The sequence below is a fragment of the Gavialis gangeticus genome, unplaced genomic scaffold (assembly GCF_001723915.1).
Source record: "Gavialis gangeticus isolate Ggan-Ray unplaced genomic scaffold, GavGan_comp1, whole genome shotgun sequence".
Classification (NCBI taxonomy): domain Eukaryota; kingdom Metazoa; phylum Chordata; order Crocodylia; family Gavialidae; genus Gavialis; species Gavialis gangeticus.
The window spans coordinates 14,871,221-14,891,770 of NW_017729016.1; the positions used below are offsets into that span (position 1 = coordinate 14,871,221).

General features: G+C 44.5%; 1 protein-coding gene across 3 annotated transcripts in view; it reads right to left on the minus strand.

Annotated features, from left to right (window-relative positions):
* PRKAR1B (protein kinase cAMP-dependent type I regulatory subunit beta) overlaps nucleotides 1-20,550 on the minus strand; it is a 138,063-nt gene that overhangs the window by 2,060 nt on the left and 115,453 nt on the right. For all 3 annotated transcript variants that reach the window (XM_019512899.1, XM_019512898.1, XM_019512900.1), the window contains exon 10: nucleotides 39-120. In XM_019512899.1, coding sequence (XP_019368444.1) covers nucleotides 39-120 — 82 coding nt within the window. The remainder of the gene's footprint in view (nucleotides 1-38; nucleotides 121-20,550) is intronic.

Genomic DNA, 20,550 nt, shown 5'->3' on the forward strand with positions numbered 1-20,550 from the left:
CCCTTTGCATGCTTTTTATGGAATCAAATTTTTCTTACCAAAATAATCTGATGGGCCAAGTCGTCCAACTTCTACGTATTCCTCATTATCCGACCTGCGCTGAAGAACAGAAGCTGTGCCCTAGAAAAGAGAAGTTGGAACGGTTTCATCATGGTGCTGAAATATGACATGCTATACATGTAAACTAAGAATCCAGAGTGTTTCCCTATGCAGCGTATTAGCCATGTTCTTAGAATGGGAAGTAACAGGATAAGGAGCTTAATCTGAGTTGAACAGAAGTAATAAAAAAGAAAAACCAGTAGCTTGGCTGAATGCATTTTTACAAATATAGTTCATGTCAATGGGGCTGGGTCCCCTCTGACTGAAATCAAGAGCAGCAGGACTGGATCCTGCAATGCTGTCCTCACACACGACACCAACAGTATAAATAAATGTATCATTTATTCTTCAGAAATCATTGTAGGGTAAGCACAGGGCCCTCTGAAAGCTGCTGGCTTGACAGCCTTAGAGAGTACAATTCTCTCTCAATTCACAGAAACTTTTCAATCATAAGCAGCCAAAGGGAAAGTTTCCTAATCACCTCCTCAGCTCCACTGTAAAAGGTGCATCTCTAGCGATGAGAAGGGGTTCATCACACACTTTGTTCATCACTGGTTCTCTACTGAGACTGTCAATAAAGGGACCACTTAATGTAGCTACAGTAAAGAGATTTTCTATTATGGGACTTTGCGCACTAGAAATTAAATGAGGCCTCCCCAACATCCATCAAATTATAATCACTTGACCACTAATAGCCCAGAGCACAGATAAGCTAGCACTTTGAAAGGTGAAAATCTCTATAGCGTGTTAACAAGCACTGAGGCATCCAATTATCCTAAAAACTACAAATCTGAATAAAAATTGGCCAAAGGTGAAACATTTCAAGTGGAAAATCTGCACCTGAAATGCCACAAAAATTCAGATGAGAAACTAGATTTAATCATACCAGATGGTTCTCTTGGGGCTCATCTGCATTATAGTTGTATAATCGTAATTGCCACAGGCTTAAACATGACAAGTAAAACAGTTCCTTATCTATGTTACAATTACTGATTGCATTAGTTAAAGCGTGTTAACATATGTTAAAACTCAATTGCACTCTTGGTATAGACCAGCAAGGTGCTTAGCATAAAGGAATTCTCTTTCCCAGGGGAGATTTTCTATTGTTTTCAATGCACAGCCTAAAGTTCTCCAAGGTTATCTATAGCTGCAAGTCTTCTATTAATCTGTAAGGGCCAAATATATGTATTTATTTTCAATTGATACGGAAACTATTTTTTTTAAACCTGATAAACGATTTGAAGAGATGTTATTTAAAACAGATACAATATTGATTTTATAAAGGGCACTTCATGGAACAGGGCATTTTAAAACCAAGGCTTGTGCCATCCATAATAGGGGATGCCTCTTAAATCTGCATTTTCCATCCTTTCCAAGTAACCCACCAAAGACAACAATGGGGCTTATTGTAACAGACAGCAGGCATAAAGCTAGGTTTCCATCTCCCGAAAAATATTCTTTCGAGCCCAATCCTTCCCTTGCCCGGTCAGGCCTGGGAAAGTGGGGCTGGCCGGACAAGGGCATATCTTTTACCGGAAGGATTGTGAGGCTGAGGAAGATCCCACAAGACACCACCCAGCTCAACACATTTTACTGCTACCTACATCAACACCCTGAGAGCGTATTAGTGTGTAAAGCATTGTTGTAAATTGAAGTGCAGAAACTTTCAAAACCATTTCCCCTAGGGAGCATGCTAACCAATGCAGAGCTCCTTCCTAGCTCTGCTAGTACCCTCTGCTATCGGGCCAGGCACCTCTGATCTTGCTCTCCCTACACCATGGGTAGGATTTGAGCCCTGATTGTGCTATCTTCTGAGCACCCTCAATTTTATTGCCTTCATTGCGAGGGCTAAAGGCATTTTGCACTTTGCAGGACTGGACCTTAAGCCCTTGTGCCAGAGTGAAATAGAGCCTTATAAAATACATAACATTGCAGTTCAAATACAGACCTGAATAGAACGATAAGGCGAGTTAAAAGTCTTTGATTCCCTAGCCTGCAAAGGCACAGTCACAACAAATAGCAGCTGGATACTTAGCGTTAGGTTAAGATTATCAAAATTTACTTTCCTCTGAACAGGTGCTACATAGATAAACCTGTGTATGTGACATTTCCTTATTATTATATCAGGCCTCATTTCACAAAGGTTTTCTTTTAGAAACGCTGGCATGTTTTATGAAATGCTGGGCAACTCGCTTGGTTAACTGATAACTTTCACTTTTATACAGTATACAAATCAAAAGGCAAGGCTTGTTTCTGACCATATCAGGAACAAGAAACAAAATAAATATGGTTTCTGACATTACTATACAAGTCCCCAGCACATGTTGCCGTGTTGCTCCAGTTTGTAAATTATCATATCAATCTGTCACATGAAAAGTTGTTGTTTCTCTTGTTATCTCCCTATCAGGACCCTGTGCTTGATAGAGACTCCCAGAGAGCAGACTGTCAACACATCCTAGTTGGTCACTACAATTTACCATGCCACCATATTGACTACATGCTTCACCCACGTGTCGTGAAAGCATACGCTCCGAGGCTGAAGATATTGGTCTGTTGAAGTCAACAGCAAAACGCCTGTTGGCTTCACAAGGGCTGGGATTTCACCCCTGACGGGCTCCAGTGGTAGACAGAATTCACCCCACGATTCATCTGATTAAGGCCAAGTGACCTGAGCTAGACTGCTCAGAAGATTGGGCTCTACGTTGTTTTTAAACAAGCTACGCTTACATTATTCACAGCCATGCACATAAAACTGTCTGCATCAAACTGCGGAATACCCCTGGCAGTAACTAAGCAGGAGGCCTGAATATATGAAAATGATTTGGTGCTTGTCAGGCTTCCAGCAAGAATTCCTTATCCTTGATCTAACTAAATTGTTTAGCCAACACTGCCGTTTTCCAAGCCTTTCACGAAAAACCTGCAAGAGGTTGAAAGTGCAAAGAGCACGTGAGTGTGTACGGCAATAGTAGCACTTTAGTGCAATGCTGACAGCAATAGTTCTCTCAAAACACACACCCAGCCAAGCCACACGCTTCAGAGCAACGCATACAGAGAAAGGGCTATAATAACTAGCATCACCCTCCCAGTAAACTCCAGCTCAGGTGTAGCTTGTGGGCCCAAGTCTGCCTGCCTTCAGCACCCACATGGCCATGCAGGATACGCAGCATCAGGTCGTGATAACTTCCAGCCTCTGTGCTCCTCCATCTCACCCTGGAGAATGGAGGACCGCAAGCTCCCAGCCCCTCAGCTAGAGCGGCTGTCAGCAACTGAAGTCTCCGTTCTCTCTTCCAAAGCAATTTCTTTCCCAATTTTTATTGCACATGAAACCCCTGGAGGTGGGGAGGGAATAAAAGTGAAGCATTGACCTTCCAGGTTCAAAAAAGAAGTAACCAACTCCCAGCTACTCATCCTGGGCAGGATTTCTCCGAGGCAATTACAATATCAAGCAAGACTGTTTTCATCTCTCCTAGTGCCACCTTTAAAGGGCCTCTTTTATTATTGTTAGCATTTCTTGACAGGGTCCATATGATATAAGACTTCAATAAGTCAGAGTTTTCTGAAGCAATTTCTTCCACCGTTCCACTGCAGTCTGCCTTTTTAATCCAAGAAACACCGTGATATCTGCTGGAGAAGGACAGATGTGTCTGGCCTCCACAATAAACACTCAGCTTGGCAGGATAAAGCAATGCATATTCCAGATACATATTTTTCCACTCTTGTTTTAACAGTCACATGCACTCTTCCCGCTGCTCAGTGAGAACAGGTCTACGACTGAGTAACAAAAAGAAGTTTCCTGAACCCCTGACAACAGCACCCAGATGTAAGAACGGATTATACTGCAGAGCCTCAGAGCAAGTCACACACAGCGCAAGTACATCCTGGGGTATTGTCAGAGTGACCTTCCCAGGAAGGCAGCCCACACCACAGCACAAAGAAGGTGTTTATATTATCCATCCTTATCGCTTCAATTTTATGTTATGAATAAATATCCCAGTCTCTTTTGTCTCCAGGAACCCACGCTGTTCTGACCGAGAGGAGAAAGTTCGTGTCTACCTGTTTGGTTGGCTTATGGAAGTACCTTTGCTATCTATAACATACTATTAATTAAGTTAATCATGCCCAAATGAGCTGGTTATTGCTCCCTGCCCCAACCCTAACCCTAACCTTCCCCCACAGCATTGCGTGGCCAGTCTGCATCCTAGTATGCTTTTCAGATCAACGCAGCGTAGTCACCAGTCAGGTCTCCACGTGCGCTGCGCTCCGCCTTGCCAACTTTGACTCGCATGCAATACCCTCATCGGCACGAATCCCTGCCCTGGTCCCAGTCCTGTGCGGTAGGTGCACTTCCTCAGGAGAGTTCAAAGGTTGTGACCCCCTCAGCTCCCAAAAGCATTTGAGCACAGTGGGAAACACTTATTCCACTGCCATATGGCACTTGGCGCCCTTCAGCGTTGTTTAGGATACAAGACTGTCTTGGACACTGATAGTTATTTCAGTCTCCTCCACTGTGGAACAAAACCTGCAGAGCATCCACTGCAAACATTACAAGGGAGTTTGACACTGTTTAATAAATCACTACACTGCGATGGTGCAAAGCTACGAGCAGACAAGCATGTCTTCTGGCCAGCAGAACTATGGCAGGGAAAGGATAAATCTTCAGGGGATCTGGGAATGTTCCTGTTCAGGTCCTGAGAGAGGTCCCGGTCTTCCCAGTAACTGATATCAGTAACCTCCTCTCCTCTCCTCTCCTCTCCTCTCTTCCAAGGAAATACAGGCATCGTCTTGCAAAGACAACAGGAGTAGCAGTTTGAAAAGCAATGTGCCATCACCTACTATCAACCATCCTTACCCCACGCACCTGTTCACTCCCTCTGCAACTGTTCGGTAGCAGCAGTGAGAAGTATTTTCTGAATGTCTTTCAGATGCATCACCCAACTGTTTTGTAAACATGTATGGCTGAGATATGGCACCATCGGTTTAGATGTAAAAATGAATGAAATGGTATTTAAATTAGCTCCCACCCCACTCCAAAGCAATGCCCCTCTGAGAGGTGGTTTACTTTGCAGCTATCTGGTCATATAGGTGCTTAGACGTCCCACAAAGTTAGGCCGTCTAGATCAAGGGACCCCTGTTAACTTGCTGGGGCCAGATCCAGCACGTACTATATATAAGCGAATCTCTGCATTCACACAAGCAATCCCTCTGGTTTGATCAGAACTATTTGCAATAGCAAAGTGCTTCACATATAAATAATGGCACGTGTCTCCTGTTCCTATTGGGTTTGATTCAAAGTCTGAAGTCTGTAAGCGTCCTACAAACCTCTGTGGAATTGGTACTGCATCAACAATGGAATTTACTGAAAATCACTAGGATTATTTTTTTTCTTCCAGATAAACCTGAGGTATGATCCAGAGGACAAGAACAGTTCAAGACCAACTGTTTTGTTACATGTATGAAAGAGGGGACACAGATGAACTGTAAAAAAGTTGGTCGTTCCAGGATGGGAAAAACAGTTAAGAATGTGTTACGAGTTTTGTCAGGGTTCAGTCCTGGCCCCTGACTCAGTCTTGAGTAGGGTGAACTTCGCTCCACCTTCTTAAAACCCAGGTTGGATGCAAGGGAAGTGCAGGTAACAGAACCCACCGTGCACACCCTAACCCCACACCAGGCGGTGGCTCCCGGAGAAGACAGTCTGCCGCTTCTCTGCGCCTCTTGCGTGGAAGCTCTAGGGTCACTGGCTTTGCAGAAGCATGGGCTCCTCTCAATGCCTGGTCCATCACTGCCCTTCTTACCAGCCTATGCAGGGGTGGTATGGACATACTCTCATTGAAATCCCTAGGTGTTTACCCCGGTTAACTGGGTTAAGAGCTCAAGATTTGCCCCACCGGGACAAACCCTGTGCCCAGCAGCTTGCCCATATCCCAGCCATGCTTGGCAAATGTTCAGGAAGATGGGAAGGAAAGGCATTTTCCCCACTAGGGCAAGAAGAAGCTATAGGTCTCTCCATGGAGACTTCTCTGATGAAGTACTGTAGCTTCTTCAGCGTCTTACATTTCCTTGCAGGGTGGGGGATGGAAGCACTGACTAGGCAGGGAGCCAGCGAGGCAGGGCAGGGCACGGTTCCCAGTGATACATCTATGTGACTTATATCTGACTGCTGTAAACTACAATGCCGAGTTTACTTTGGGAGAGTAAGGGGGAGGGAGGTTGCAAACTGGGATTTTCAAGTAACAAAAGCTGAGTTCAACATAAATTATAGTCACAGCTAACTGCATTTTATTAGATGGATCTGAATGGATTGGTGGCATGCTGTCATTTTTTATAAGAGTCAAAACAATATGTGGGGTTTTTTAAAACAATTCCTACCCACGCCTTGCAGGGTTATGACAATGCAAGTATCCTGTACTTGGAGGTGGTGATAGACCATACTGGGTCGTATCACAGAAACTATTAACCTGCTATGGGATGGCTTCTGGGAATAGGGGTCAAAGTCACGTCGCTTTGGGGCAGATGTTGCAAATCCATCCTGCCAGCATTTTTATTCACACAGGTAAGGGATTGCAACACTGAGCCCTTTCACAAGAACATTCAGGCCATATCATATTGCCTGCCTTTGACAAAGAATATGGGCTTTACATATGCGGTGTATGCCTAAAAAGTCCACTGCGGGTTCGGCCGAGTCAATGACAAATGCCCATGACGAGTGCTATTCCAAAAATGGACCCAATTGCAATGTTTGTTATTATGCAAATGATGTTCTCAGTGCAAAAGGTGGTGGTGGCATAGCAGCATAAGTAGGGCTTTAGCAAAACGTGAGATGAGTATCAGCTCCATTGCGTCCCGCCACCTACATTCATCTGGAAACGAGTATAAGACCTACTACTGCACTTGGCGGTGCATAGCCTTTTTTTATAACTGTTTTTAATGTTCTGTCTCTTTCCCTTCCCCTCACCTCGCTAATACTGAATGGCCTGATTCATGGAAGAAGCTTCTGAATGGGATAGTCATCTCTTGTGAATTTAAGAGTCCCCTGTGAAGCATATTTCCACTTACTGATTACTAACAAGGACTGTAAGAGAGCAGACAATAGACCGCACAAGCAAGAAAGCTTAAGCTCATTTTTGTAATGATTTAACTACTTCAAGTAAGGATGTGGTCTTCAGTCAAAATTGTTACATTGGTAGAACCTATATAGTGCATGCAATTATATCAGTATAAAAGGATACCTCTGTAACTTGTTCACCTTCCCTTATAAAAATAAACTATTCCAGGGGAAGTGTCTTTATACCAGTTTAACTGCATTTGCATGAGACACACGTGACACTTGAACTACATTGGTATATCAGAAAGGAAATTATGTGGGTTTAGATAAATCTTCAAGTAAGGGTTGCATCTGTGGCCTGACAATTCCTATCTCACTCGTGCCGTTGTCCTGAAACAACGTAGCTCTTTCATGCCGTGTTCGGAGACTCCTCAACCACCTAGACACAACAGGAACCTGTGCGGTAGGAGCTGAAAGCTTAGGTTTTGAGCTGAAAGATGTAGTCTGCCTCTCTGCTACTGCTCTTGACTCTCAGCCCCTTGCTGTTTCACACTTTGCTAAACAACTCACCCCATAACTCACAACCTCACAAAGTAAGCCCCTGAGAGTCCTTTTTATGGTATTGCTATTAAACCTTTAAGTTACTATAAGCTACTGAACATTTACCAGTATCCTAGGAAGTAGTAGCAAAAACAATTGGACATGTGCAAATAATAGTTCCTTCAAATCGCAGGTGAGTCACTGTAAAGACTCACATTGGTTTCAATGGAAGTAGGATTGGTCCTGAAACGACTAAAAATATTTATGACGCAGTACGTGGAAAGGATTTACCTAATCACACTTACTAATTCATGAAATGATTCCCCTTGCATCTCTAAGATTAAAGACATTCAGAAATGATAGCTCCTAGTGCAAAAACATGCTAGAAATATGGACAGTCTAATTACTACAAGAGACCTACTGAGATTTATTAGCAAAGCTCTAGTTTAAAAAACAGTAGAGAGTCCATTATCCAGAAGTCAATTATCCAGAAAACAATTAACCAGAAGGGTTTCTATTAACAAAACCATCAGCCCGCAGTTGTGTTTTGCTTGTTGGTTAGACAACTGTGCGTTGTTTATTCACTAGTGCTTTGAGATTTTAAAACATTATACAGAGCCATATGTTTATGTCTTGTTGTTAATATTTGCCATACAGTACAGTAATTTAGGTATTTCACTTCATACTGTGATGTTTGATTATCTGGAAAAACCTTATGATCTAGAATGATGGTGACACTAATTATTACGGATAACTAACTTTCTATACTAACGATAACTGAAATGAGTTCAGCTATTTGAGCCACACAGTACACTCCAACAACTTTTGGTCCCATTTTGACCTACATAACCATCTTAACCACTTGTCTCCTCTCATGATTACTTATGTCCACGAGAGCTATAGAAACAGGCCTTAGGTCTATATTAAAAAGGATTTTTAAAGCTATGTCACTCAACATCATTCTCCTTTTCTTTCTCTGTTAACTGGAGATTACAGTTCTCCACATGCAGAAAAGGCCATTTCTAAGCGGCAGTAGCTACCAGTCCCATTTTGAAACACATTCTGCTGTTTTATTCAATAGGTCCCTAATGCACGCATGAAGTTTCGTAAATTAATAGACCTTACTCTGAGAGGAACTGATTCCCACTGATTTCAATGGGATTTAAAGGCATCCAGCACCTGGTAAGATTGAGTCCTAAAGATGCCGCTAGTATCGAGCAAACTCAGAAAATGACATTATAGTAATAATGGGAGCACTGTGCTTCCCATGCACTTGTCTTGCCAGCAAGAGGGATCAGAAAAGGCCTTTATATTATTAACACAATCACACTGCTATTACAGAAGTTCGGTAATGCTAACACTCGATATTCCCACTATCCAAACTCCTCAGAAACATGACTGCATACTACACTCTAGAGGGGACAAGAGAGAGCAAACTCTGCTACCTGACTGGCCCAAGTCCTAGAAATCAGCTCAACTGCTATGCCGGATGCTATCCAATATGCACTGCACTATGTGCCAGCAATGTCACACGTGCATACAATTATGACGTGTGTTTCTAAGCTCCCACCACCATAAGCTACAGTTATATACATTTAAAAGTAACATCCACTCCTTTTAGTGTGGGAGGAACAAAGCCATCCACTGCAAGCACCAGAACAGAGCATGGAGAGAAAGGTGCTTTTAAAAATGTCAATCAGTCATAAACCATGTGTGGCTCAGAACAGCAAAATAACTGAGCCCCACAGGGCACTTCCTAGGGATATACAAGAGGCCAGGGTTAAGGCCCAGACAGGACTACACCCAGCCAGCCATTAATCACCAGGAAATGCCTTTGCCTTGATCATTTACTATTTTAAACCATAGACATTCGAGAAGGAAAGACTTTTAGATCATTTCGTCCAACCCCTTGTCATAGACTCGAGGACAATCTTGCTCTGACAGCATTTCTGGGATTGAGTTTGCCTTAAACCGGCACCGAGTCCTGTCATTGAAACCAACAGCGCTTTGGTATTGACCGCAGTGGGAGCCGGAGCCGGTCCACAGAAGACAGAGCCCGAATGCAGTACAGAAGGAATGGAGCATGCTGCATCAATTCAAATGGGGCTAGAGACTGTGTAGAGATCTCCGGAATGGGGACGTGAAACTATAAACTAAGGAGTCTCTGCTCCATGGGTGATCTTCCCATTCCCAACCCTCACCGTGGGGTAAGTTTCACACTAATGGAAGCGCTTTCAGGATCAGTGCCTCTAGGTGCGTAGTCCACTGACTCTGAAATGTTATTTTAGACGTAAACCAGTTCGATTCAGATCGAGTGCAATACAGAGGGGCATGATACAGGTAGATCCACATGATGTAACTGCTCAGGGCTTCACCTAACACCAAAAAGCCACTGAGACGTGGCACAGAAGGATGGTACCGCTCTGATTCTGAGCCAGCTGTGTGACAAGCTGCTACTGTGACTGTTTTAAGCTACATCCCCAAGTGACAGTGCAGCTGGAGCTGACTAGGATACTGGAAGTTGTGCTCATGGTCCCTGCACTGGCTGCAAGGAGGGTAGTTGGCATCAGGACCAAGTTTCAATCCTGGGAAGATCCTCTTATTCTAGGGTGTGATCATCTCTGCTGGTTCTGATGGTTTCACGCCCAGATTGTGTTGACAGCACAGTGCCAATCCAGGATCTGTGCCTACCTGGTTGGTTTTTTTCCACTTAGTTATAACTTTATTCTTTTTTCAGTTATTTATTTTTCTTGCCAGCTCTGTAATCACACTGGCAACAGAAAACTGCACTGTCCCAGAGGTATCTGGTAAAGGTGCACTAAGATGCAGTTTTTAAGGAATCGTCTTCAAGATACTTGGCCTTGACTAATCAGTAGCTTCTGTGGGAAAACAACTGAATTAATATTCATCCTAATGGCAGATTTTAATGACAGTCTGTGCCAAGCACCATGGATTACTGCCAACAATGCACTGTTTTCCTCCTTCAGACATGTCAGCCTACAAGGCAATAAAAGTCACAAAGAAAAAAAAATGTTGCATTTTAAAGATTCTTTCCCTGTACAAAGCTAGCCTTTATCTTTACTCTCTCTGAAGCCAGGAAATGTCCACTGAGTCAACATAAAAGTGACTCTATAATGGGTTATTCATCAACTGTTCGTATTTGTGACTGACCTTAATAGTTATCATGTCTTGGGAGCAGACACGATTGAATGCTACCACCTACAGCACAGGCAATATTGAATGCAAAAGACAGAAAACAAGAAAACAGTTCTGAACCCCCCCTCTCACCCCACCACAACCTCCTTTCTGGTGAAAATCATTTTTAGCTGTTAATGTTGTTTTATGGCCCAATTACTCCTACCACCATCTGCTACTTTGTGAAAACATTCTGTAGATACTGAAGTACCCAGACCAAGCAAAAGCCTGAGACAGACATCATAATTAAAGTCTCATAGCTAATGCTGTGACCAGGGCTGGGTGAGCAGCTGCAGCCAGCAAGGGCAATAGTTTCCAAGCAACAAACAAAATGTAGATTTTGCTGTAGGAGTGGGATAAACACTTGCAGTGGGGCTTGGAGAGATCCTTCCCTGGGGAATTTAATTTTTCTTTGTAAATTCTTTGCATGGCTTTCCAATACTTTTTTGAACCTGGTGTAATGGAAAGAGAAAGTTTTTGGGATCCAGAGAAAAGCAGCCCCCAAAATACTCTTTGCCTGCAGAATCCGGCAGAAAGAGCTTTGTACGTCCTAAGGCAATCTACACTATAAAGCAACTAGTTTTGCCCTAAGGGGCTGGCAGACTCTTACAGCCCATCTTTAGCCATCTCAACATCATCTTTATGGGCCTGGGATAAAAGGCATCCCTTTAAGGGATGGTTTTAAATGTATGTAGAGACATGGATGAGCTCCACCACAGACTGGCCCCCACCCCCTTTCCCACCTGTTTGAACACTGTTTATAAAGATGTATCTCCAATTCTTTTATCACTGATGCGTATGGAGGCAACACGGTGTGGTAAAAACAGAATTATTACTCCTGGGACTGCAATTATTATTCCTGGGACTTTGGTTTAAATGTAGATTTGAAGCACTCTAGCCATGTTGACTAAATAGTTGGAGCCACAGTCTGTAAGCTAGAGCTTCAATCCCAGAAGGCTTTACACACATCCTGAGAGTGTCCTGAAAGCCTTCAAAAGCAAACTATCTGATCTGGCCATCCTTACTCACAGTAAAGGGAACTTTATGACTTAGTGTGACTTGATTCCTCTGATTTCAGGGAGGCGTCTTGTGTAAATACAGCAATATCCTATAAGAGTATGAGTAACATACTCAATAAACAGTTAGGCCAGGCATTAGCTACACATAAAGTCAGGGCCATGCTGAACATGAAGAGAAAATTATGACATATTTTATCTTTGTGAAAAACGAATGGTGTGTGCATGCGGAGCTATCGGGGAAGGAATCTCCAACAATTAACATGGGATTTGCAATCTTTGCACCAGATTTTCCCCCAAGTTTTCTCCAAATATTTTCTGGAGTGGCTACAGCAAAGCTACTAGCACCGCAGTGTGTTGGTATTTCCAGTATACACCACAACTCTACAGATTTGATTATTGGATATTTTAAACCCCAGAAATGAACTAAGAAAACATTAAGGCAAACATGGTGTCCTGTGTTTAGTGTATGCGAAAGAGCTTGTTCGTTAAGTCTTATGGAACATTTCAAATTCGATCTTCCAGTGCAATGCAGCTACTTTTTGTTTCACAGCTGCAAGAACTTGGTCATAAAGCAAGAATAACCTGTGAGGGACACAGAAGCAGTGTAAAGGTTCCCATATATAACCCCCAGTGCTGGCAGAAGGCACATCTGCAAAGGTAAGTAAAAGCAACTAGGCCACCTCTATACTGATTCCTAGCTGCCATTTTTGGTGTCTGGGACCACCTGTAATATGGGGATCGTGGCACTTTTCCAGTGTGTTGTGAAGATCAACATAGTAAAGACTGAGAAATGCTCACAAAATACAGTAACAAGTTTCATAAAGACAGCCAAGCAGCTAACAAAATCTGTTAGTAAAAGTACTTCTTCATATTTATACACCTTTCGTTTTAATATCCCATTTTGTCTCAGAGTCACCATACAATTACTGCTTGTGCTCGAGGCCCGCGATATACAGCAGCTTATGGAACTTAAATACAGCTGTCAGGATTTCTACCGCGCACCGACAATGAAATCTGAAACGTGCTGACTTTCTGTAATAATCAGGCAATGTCCGCACAATCGGCAGTTGTAGCAAATTATTAAGACAACCCATTCAGCACTGTTGCTCAGGTTTCAGATGGCTGCAGAATTCGCCCGACGTAACTGCGCTGCGGTGGTCAACAGCACGGGAGGAGTGAGGAGAGGAGGCGGAAAGAGGGGAAGTCTGGAGGAAAAGCCAAAAGCTGTGGCAGCTGATAGGGAAGATTCAAGGCCTTTGTCTCTGGGCCTTCTGGCAGGACAGGAGAAGGAGCAGCCAGCTGCTTTAAACCAACCCCCTGGCACTTTCTCACATAGGCCCCGTTGAGGGAACACCCCTTTCTTTCTCTTGTTCACTGGGGGCGAATGATCCTGATAACGGGGGTAATGGAGCTTGGTTGGCTCAGCTTTCTCAGACAGCTGTCAATCAGACGGCTAGGTGGGGTGCTCTGATGGCCTAAAACCATGGACAGCTGGACTATGCAGAGCCTTCCAGCACACACAGTTGCATATACAGATTCTGACCCAATATTCATGGAAACCAATGGAAAGATTCCCATTGACTTCAACAGGGCCTGGTTCAGACCTGGTTTTGCTGGGTTGTATTGCAGAGCCCAGCAACACATTTTGGCACCTACTTAAATACAGGTCTCTTCAAGACAGCACCTAAGCTCCTGCCTAGCTTGAAGTGCTCCGATAGGACATATGACATAAGCGTAGGCTTAAAATTAAGCATGTGCTTATGTGCTGTCTCAGCTAGGGATGGAACCTAACTGGGTCATACCAGATGGAAACAAAATCACCCCTTCCTGCGAGGGCCCGTCAAACAATTCCCCTGCTAAAATTACCTAAAGCCCAAGAAATTCAGGCACGTAATGTTATTTTAATTCCTCTCATTTACTGTATTAGGTAGACTAGGAATTGCTGCACTGAAGAGCCCTTGACAAACACATTCAGTATCAACAAACTCCGGGTGACACTAAGCAGTTCAGATTGCAGCCTTTGAAACTCCTTTTCGAGACAACATTCATCTTCCTAATTAATAATTAATCATACTGTGTTTTTAAAGAGATTATCAGGTGTGATAGCAGAGTGTGCCTAAGGCAGTGACTTCATTAACCATACGGAAGAGGTTTACTTTGTAGTTCTCCTGCTTGTTGGAGGGGTATGTGCCAAAGGGGTCTCTCTCGGGTTAGAATGTCAAAGAGCAACAATTTAAAGCAGGAAACAATTGGACCATTATTTTTCTTTTCTTTTTTAAACAGTTTTTCCCCCCATAAATTTTCAGAAGCTTGTTTTGCCATAATACCCAAGGTTCCCTTTACAACACAAATGCCTAATCCTGAAAGAAAGTGGCCACTTTTAATCCTTACCTCTCATGGCTACACTCCACACTAGCACTTGTTACCATGGTGCAAACGGTTTACTAACACCGTTCTACCAAACTAGGATTTAAACAGGAAGAGACCAGCCCCCTCCCCTTTCCCCGTAGTGTCAAGAATGTCCCGGCTGTTTTAGAAACGCTGCTTTCACCCGACAGGGCTGTAATCTCAAGTGTGTTTTCAGCCATCACAATGCTTTGCAACAGTTCCCTGCTCAGATTGCAGCATCAAACAATAGGCCTGATTTTAAAAAGCTGAAGTCAACAAGGTGATCGTTACAAATGTTTTGAAATGAACTGTCCAAGCAGAGCTCTGAGTATCCATTTGAATTCATTTCCACCAAGCAGAGGCCTGTCTGTCTTCATTCTAAAAAGTCTTTTTTCTTTAGACAAGTAATTGCTGCTAATTCTTACAACTGTACCATTTTCTCGCATGTCTGGTGATAGCAAGAATAAAAATATAAAAATGCTTTAGACTAGACCCTGTTCCACCTCTTGGGTGTCTAAATGAATCTAAGATTATGCCTATAGCCCAGTGGCTGTGCTGGCCTAGCAAGGATGTTCCTCAGCATGCCTCTCCCACCTGTTCCCAATCATGTACCCCTTCCAAGTATCTTTGCAGACACTGGTCTCCAGCATGTTGGAGAGCAGTCACTGGGATGATCCCAGAGCAACTTCACTGGTGTGTTTTCCATGTCTGAAGCTCTGTGAGAAGGATGTGGACAGGGAGTGCTCAGAAATATGATGCTGGGATACGCTGCCACCATGCTGCAGACACACCCTAAGCACATCCCAACGAGTGCACACACACAGTACAGTGCCTCAAACCCGTCTAAGGTGCCGCAAACTGCACATGGTGCATATGCACCCATTCACCGTGCTGCTAATTTGCATCTTGGAGATATTTTTTTTAACTGAGAGATCCCGGTGTAAAAAAACCTGCCACTAAAACAAGCAGCACAGTGCACATGCCAGCAGTGTGCACTGCCAGAAACTGGAGCCTAGCAGGCCAGTCACACTCTGGCTGCCAGCCAGGCTCCAAGGGGCCAGCTCGGCACTGCTGTTGCCTCACAAAGTCCTCAGGACCCCAGGTAAGGCTGCTGGGTTCAGCACATGCACTGTCCTCAGCACCCCCTACCCCACCTATGTTACTCTGCTGCATGCCAGAGGACACGACACCAGAGGCAAGTATGTAACGCTGCTGTTTGTCCCACAGGAAATTCACACCCCTGGATGTACATACTCATGGGGATGGAGCCTATGTGTCTAAGTGCAATCCTATTCTATCCTGCTCAAATGCCTAGAAAACTCCTAGCGTGTCTACTTTTACAATGCACCTTCATTTTAGTCTTAGTGAAAAAGGATGACATTCAGGCACTCAAACATAAGTTCTACTTAAATGCCTAGCAAGTGTAACAGAATTTGTCTCTTAGTATGTATAGAGCATATTTCATGTGAGGCTTTCACTCACCACTGGACAGTATTGTTCAAATTCTTATCCCCATTACTGATGAGAGAATTATAATTAAAACATTGCCTTTTTACTGAATCAACAGTAGAGGTAAGCACAGAATCCTAAATCCAGATGCTGTGACTTCTTTTCTACCCACTAAGACAATTCTGAGTAAGAGTAAGAACTCTAGCTCTAACCCAGTAATTTTCATCAGTAGATCTCAAAGTACTTTACAAAGGAGGTTAGTATCTTGCTTGCTCTGGGTGTGTCTACACATACATTTGATGTGGGAGCAGTTTACTCATGAGTAAACTACTTGTGAGTAAATGCTCCTGGACAGGTGTGTCTACATGTGCAGGAAACTGGGAGCAGATTTGCTGCTAATGGCAACAAATTGCTCCTGCTTCCTGGGACTCTGCAATGGGCCCCTGATGCCAATGGGGAGAGTTCTAGGCTCCACCTGGGTGTTAGCCCAGGGGCTAGCAGGGAGCACCAGGCCAGGAGACATCTGTCTTCTGGCTGGGGCTTGGACATTGCACCCTGCCCCCCGGAGGGGGGAGGCAGGGAAGGGGGGCGGTTTCCTGCTGCTGGGGCAGGAAAATGTTCCCCTACCCCAGCAGGAGTTAGCTCCTGGCCCTGGCTCCCTGTTTAGAGCCAGGGGGCTTGGAAAGAGCTGCATGGGAGGAACAGGTCACAGCCCCCTGCCCTGATTCACCAGTGGGGTAGCTAGCAGCTAGCTCAGTGCTAGCTGCCTGAATGTCAGATCAGGGTAGGGGGCTGGGATGTACCCGACCCCCATAACTCTTCCCAAGCCCCATGCCTCAATCCCCTGATTAGGGCACAAGGCTGGGACCTGCCCCAACCAGATCAGTTCCCGGCCCCCGCTTCACAATCGTGGGGTGAAGCTGGAGAGCCTGTTCCCCACTCAGCTCCGTGATTGTAGAACTGGGTGAGGAACAGGCTGGGGAACTGAATGAGGAACAGGCTGAGAAACCTGTTCACCACCCAGCTCCATGCTCACAAAGCTAGGTAGGGAACAGGCTCCTCAGCCCCTGCCAGCAGGGAGCTCCCAATACCAGCTCTGCAGTCACAGGTCCAGTGCTGGGAGATCCTGGACCTGGTGTTGGGAGATAAGCAATTCCCAGCCTGGGGCACTCCCTAATCACAATGACAAAGTGGGGGTTGGGAGATAAGGATCTCCCAGTCCCTGCTCCTCAGTCACAATCTTGGAGCAGGGGGCTTGGAGCTCCCTGCTGCTGGGGACAGTCCCTAACAGGGTTCTGATGGCAGAGCCTGCCCTGGCAGTCGGCAGCTCCCAGGGCAGGGAGCAATCTCCCGTCCCTGCTGGCCAACTGACTGGAAGCAAAACTGCTCCCACTCAGGTGCCTACACGAGCACTACTGTGCAGTAAGAATCGCAAGTAAATCTGCTACTTGCATTTGCAGGTAGCAAATTTACTCACGATTAACAAGGTTTACTGCACAGTAAGCATGTGCACGTGTAGACACACGCTGGTTATGCTACTGCACAGTAAAGCATCTCATGGAGATGCACCCTCTGGAACTAAACCCAAATATTTTTACAAAAGAATGGTATTGTAGACTTCCAACCTATTTGACACTGCCCATTATATATATATATCTAATACAGTTCCCAGTTTTCCCTGAATTTTTTCCATTTTTATGTCAAGCTGCCTGCCCTTGATGCTGGGCTTGTAGATGAGCTATATTTATTAGGATCTCATCCGTATCATGCAGTTCCATGTCCTTGGTTTATGTCCAGCTATGCTTCAAAGTACTCAGCAGGGTTGGGGGGGTAGTAGAAAGCCCATACAAAAAGCTTCAGTAAGTTGTCCAGCCTGACTCCAGCTTGGCAGTACTCTCAACTTTTCACTTCTCTTGCTGCCTCCTTTTTCCTTTGAGCGTGTGTTTCTTAAGCTGCTCCAAGCTTTGCAGGCAACCATGGGTAGATGGCAGCAGTTCAGTTACCAATCAGCCATGGTCAGCTCTCAAATGAACTGATATTGGATGCCTCACTGAGCATTCTCAGTGCAGTTCCATGACATAAGTCCATGCCATATATGGTGCTTAGTAATAAGTAAATCCAAAGGATCTGACATGGGGAAGGGTGGGAGCTGAGAAGCCCAGCATGGCACTTCCCAGCTGTGGAGCCCACCTTTTCTGCCAGCTGAATCAGACAGCTTTCTTCTGGCCCCATTTGGGGCTGGATTCACAGTGTATGAAAACTACTTCCTCTGTTACTACTACGGTCTATTAACTTTCGCAGTAGCCTGGATGGCAGACAATGATAGCCATTCTTTCCTCCTTGTATCCTAGCCCTGATCCTGAACCAACTAAGATTAATGGCAAAACACTCATTGAATTCAAGGGGAGTAGAACCAGGCCCCATTTGAATAACATTTTATTTAAGATGTTTTCCCAATTCTTTAACTTGGCAAAACCCACATGCCTGTGCAGGTTACCAGTTTAAGAGGCAGCTGAAAATATTTGCTTTATCTGAAGTCAGATGAATAAAACCTCCCTAGTGCTGGGTACACAGTGTAGCAGTGTAAGATATCCCTACAAATTTATTTGTTAGAAACTGTACATCTGTTATGATTTATGCTTGCCAAACTATAATTCTTTATGGCAACAATTGTTGCATGGTGCTTAAACTTTTTCACCTCTGTGCCAGAAATCTCATATGGGATAATTCCGTGACCTTGGAATCCAGCAGATACATTCCACATCTGTCTAGTCTGGGAAAGCCAGAGTTTGTTGTGTGAAAAGCATAATGAGAAACAAGATCTGGAAATGTCTGAAAATCCAGAAACTTCAGGGGATTTGTACTTTTTTTACTAAATCGTTTCAATCTAGTAGTAAATAAATTTAGGACTAGCGGTTAATCGTTCCTAAAGGACGTTTACCATTGTTTGTTGTATCCTAAATGAGGGAGTATGGTCTGAAAACTTTTACAAAATATTCACCTCTTTTTTTTTTCTTAGCAATTAAATATTAAAATTATATTTCCAAAAATGCTGATGGAGCCTGTTGGTTGTAGATTTAAATGGAAAATGATGCGGCCACATAATACAGGCAGTGCAGTCACTGGATGTTCAAGATGAAAACAAGGTTAGCTGTCCTGCTATTGTTGGAGACATACTTCTACCATTATATTTAAAATAAAGAAAACAACCCACCACTCTGTTCTGCTTCCCATATGTAAATGTGGTTAATGATACCTCTCCTGCCTACAGTACATGTGGCTCTGGGCATTTTAAATGCCATGGTTTCAAATTTTGTTTCTGTTAAGTCCCATTGGGAGAAGCGAGCCCTGTTCTGCTAAGCATGGGCCAGGTTTCTCATCTCAGCTGTGACTTTCATTCACTCTGGGTGTGTATACTCGTGTATTTACGTGCACCTAAATTTAATGCGCCTTTGCTTAAGGCTCATTAAAGCGATTTAGGCAGGCATCTACACGTGGACATGCTAATGAGCATTATGGCACATTAAATTTAGCCGTGAATACCTAAGTCACATTAGCTCACGTGCAGACACGCTAATGCCCATTAACGCAACGTGTGTCCATTGACACACCCTGAGTTAATGTGCATTAGCGCATCTACACATGCGTTAAAGCAACTTTGCTATTTGCACCTAAATTTGATACCTGCTTTATACAGGTGTGAGAGAGGATAAGAGAGAGAGTGAGACGACTAGCATCCGGGAGACATCCAGATGCTTCTGGAGCAGCCTGAGGCTCCAGACTGGTGGGGAGAATGCCGGGGAAAATATTTCCCACCCCAGATAGGGACATAGTGGCAGCAGTGTGCAGTGGAGAGAGCAGGCTGAGCTGTTCCCAGGCAGGGAGCAGCCAGCCACTGAAGCAAAGCAGCTAGCCCAGCCCAAAGGGCACGGAGCTCAGAGGAGCACCGATTACAGGAACCAGCAGCCACTGGACCAGGGACCAATGCTTGCAGACAAATGAGTGGAGACGCAACAACTCTCAGGTCAGAGGGATCTTGGCTGGAAAAAGATTGGGTAGAAAAACCCAAAGCTGGGACACTATTAGCTTCTCAAGGGTTAGGGTCTGACCCAGAGGTCAGAGCTCAGCTTGGGGCAGATCCCTACACCCTGGCTTTGTAGCATACTGAAAGAAGAGGGGCTTTCAGAAGCCCCAGAGTAGTTATTTCAGATCCCTGACCAAGGACTAAGGGTCACCAGAGCTTAGTTGAACTGAGGTAAGAAAGTCTCAAGCAGCAGGACTAGGGCCTGTGAAGCCCATGGCCCAAAAGGACCCGTGGTGGGAAGGGCATGTTTTGATGATATTGAAGTAAGGCATTAGTAGATACCGATCTCTGTTTTGAGTACCAAGTCAATTCAGTCAAGCAGCTGTGGATTACTGACTGGAGACCAAAAAGGGGTCACCCCGGTAAATCCCCTACTACAATGGCTGCTTAGGACAGTATGCATTATTAGGGTCATCTGGTAGTTTCAGCAATGTTCATCCTTGTCTGAGACAGGACATGCCCAGGGTACAGTACAGGGGAGGCTTGGAGCCCCACAAAGAGAACAGGGTAAGGGATCTAAAAGGTCATCTGCATGGAACTGCCTCCTAAAAGATTTTACATCAAACTCATGGTGGGCAAAGAATACAACACTCCAAAGGTGAACCGAATGGCCTAGCCTAGGTCCCCACCTTGTCGCCACCAGTAGGTCGGCAATCCCTGGGGAGCGGTCATAAGCCATACAACACCTACAGCTGGCACAGCAGGTATCAAATTTAGGCTCACATGCATGAAAT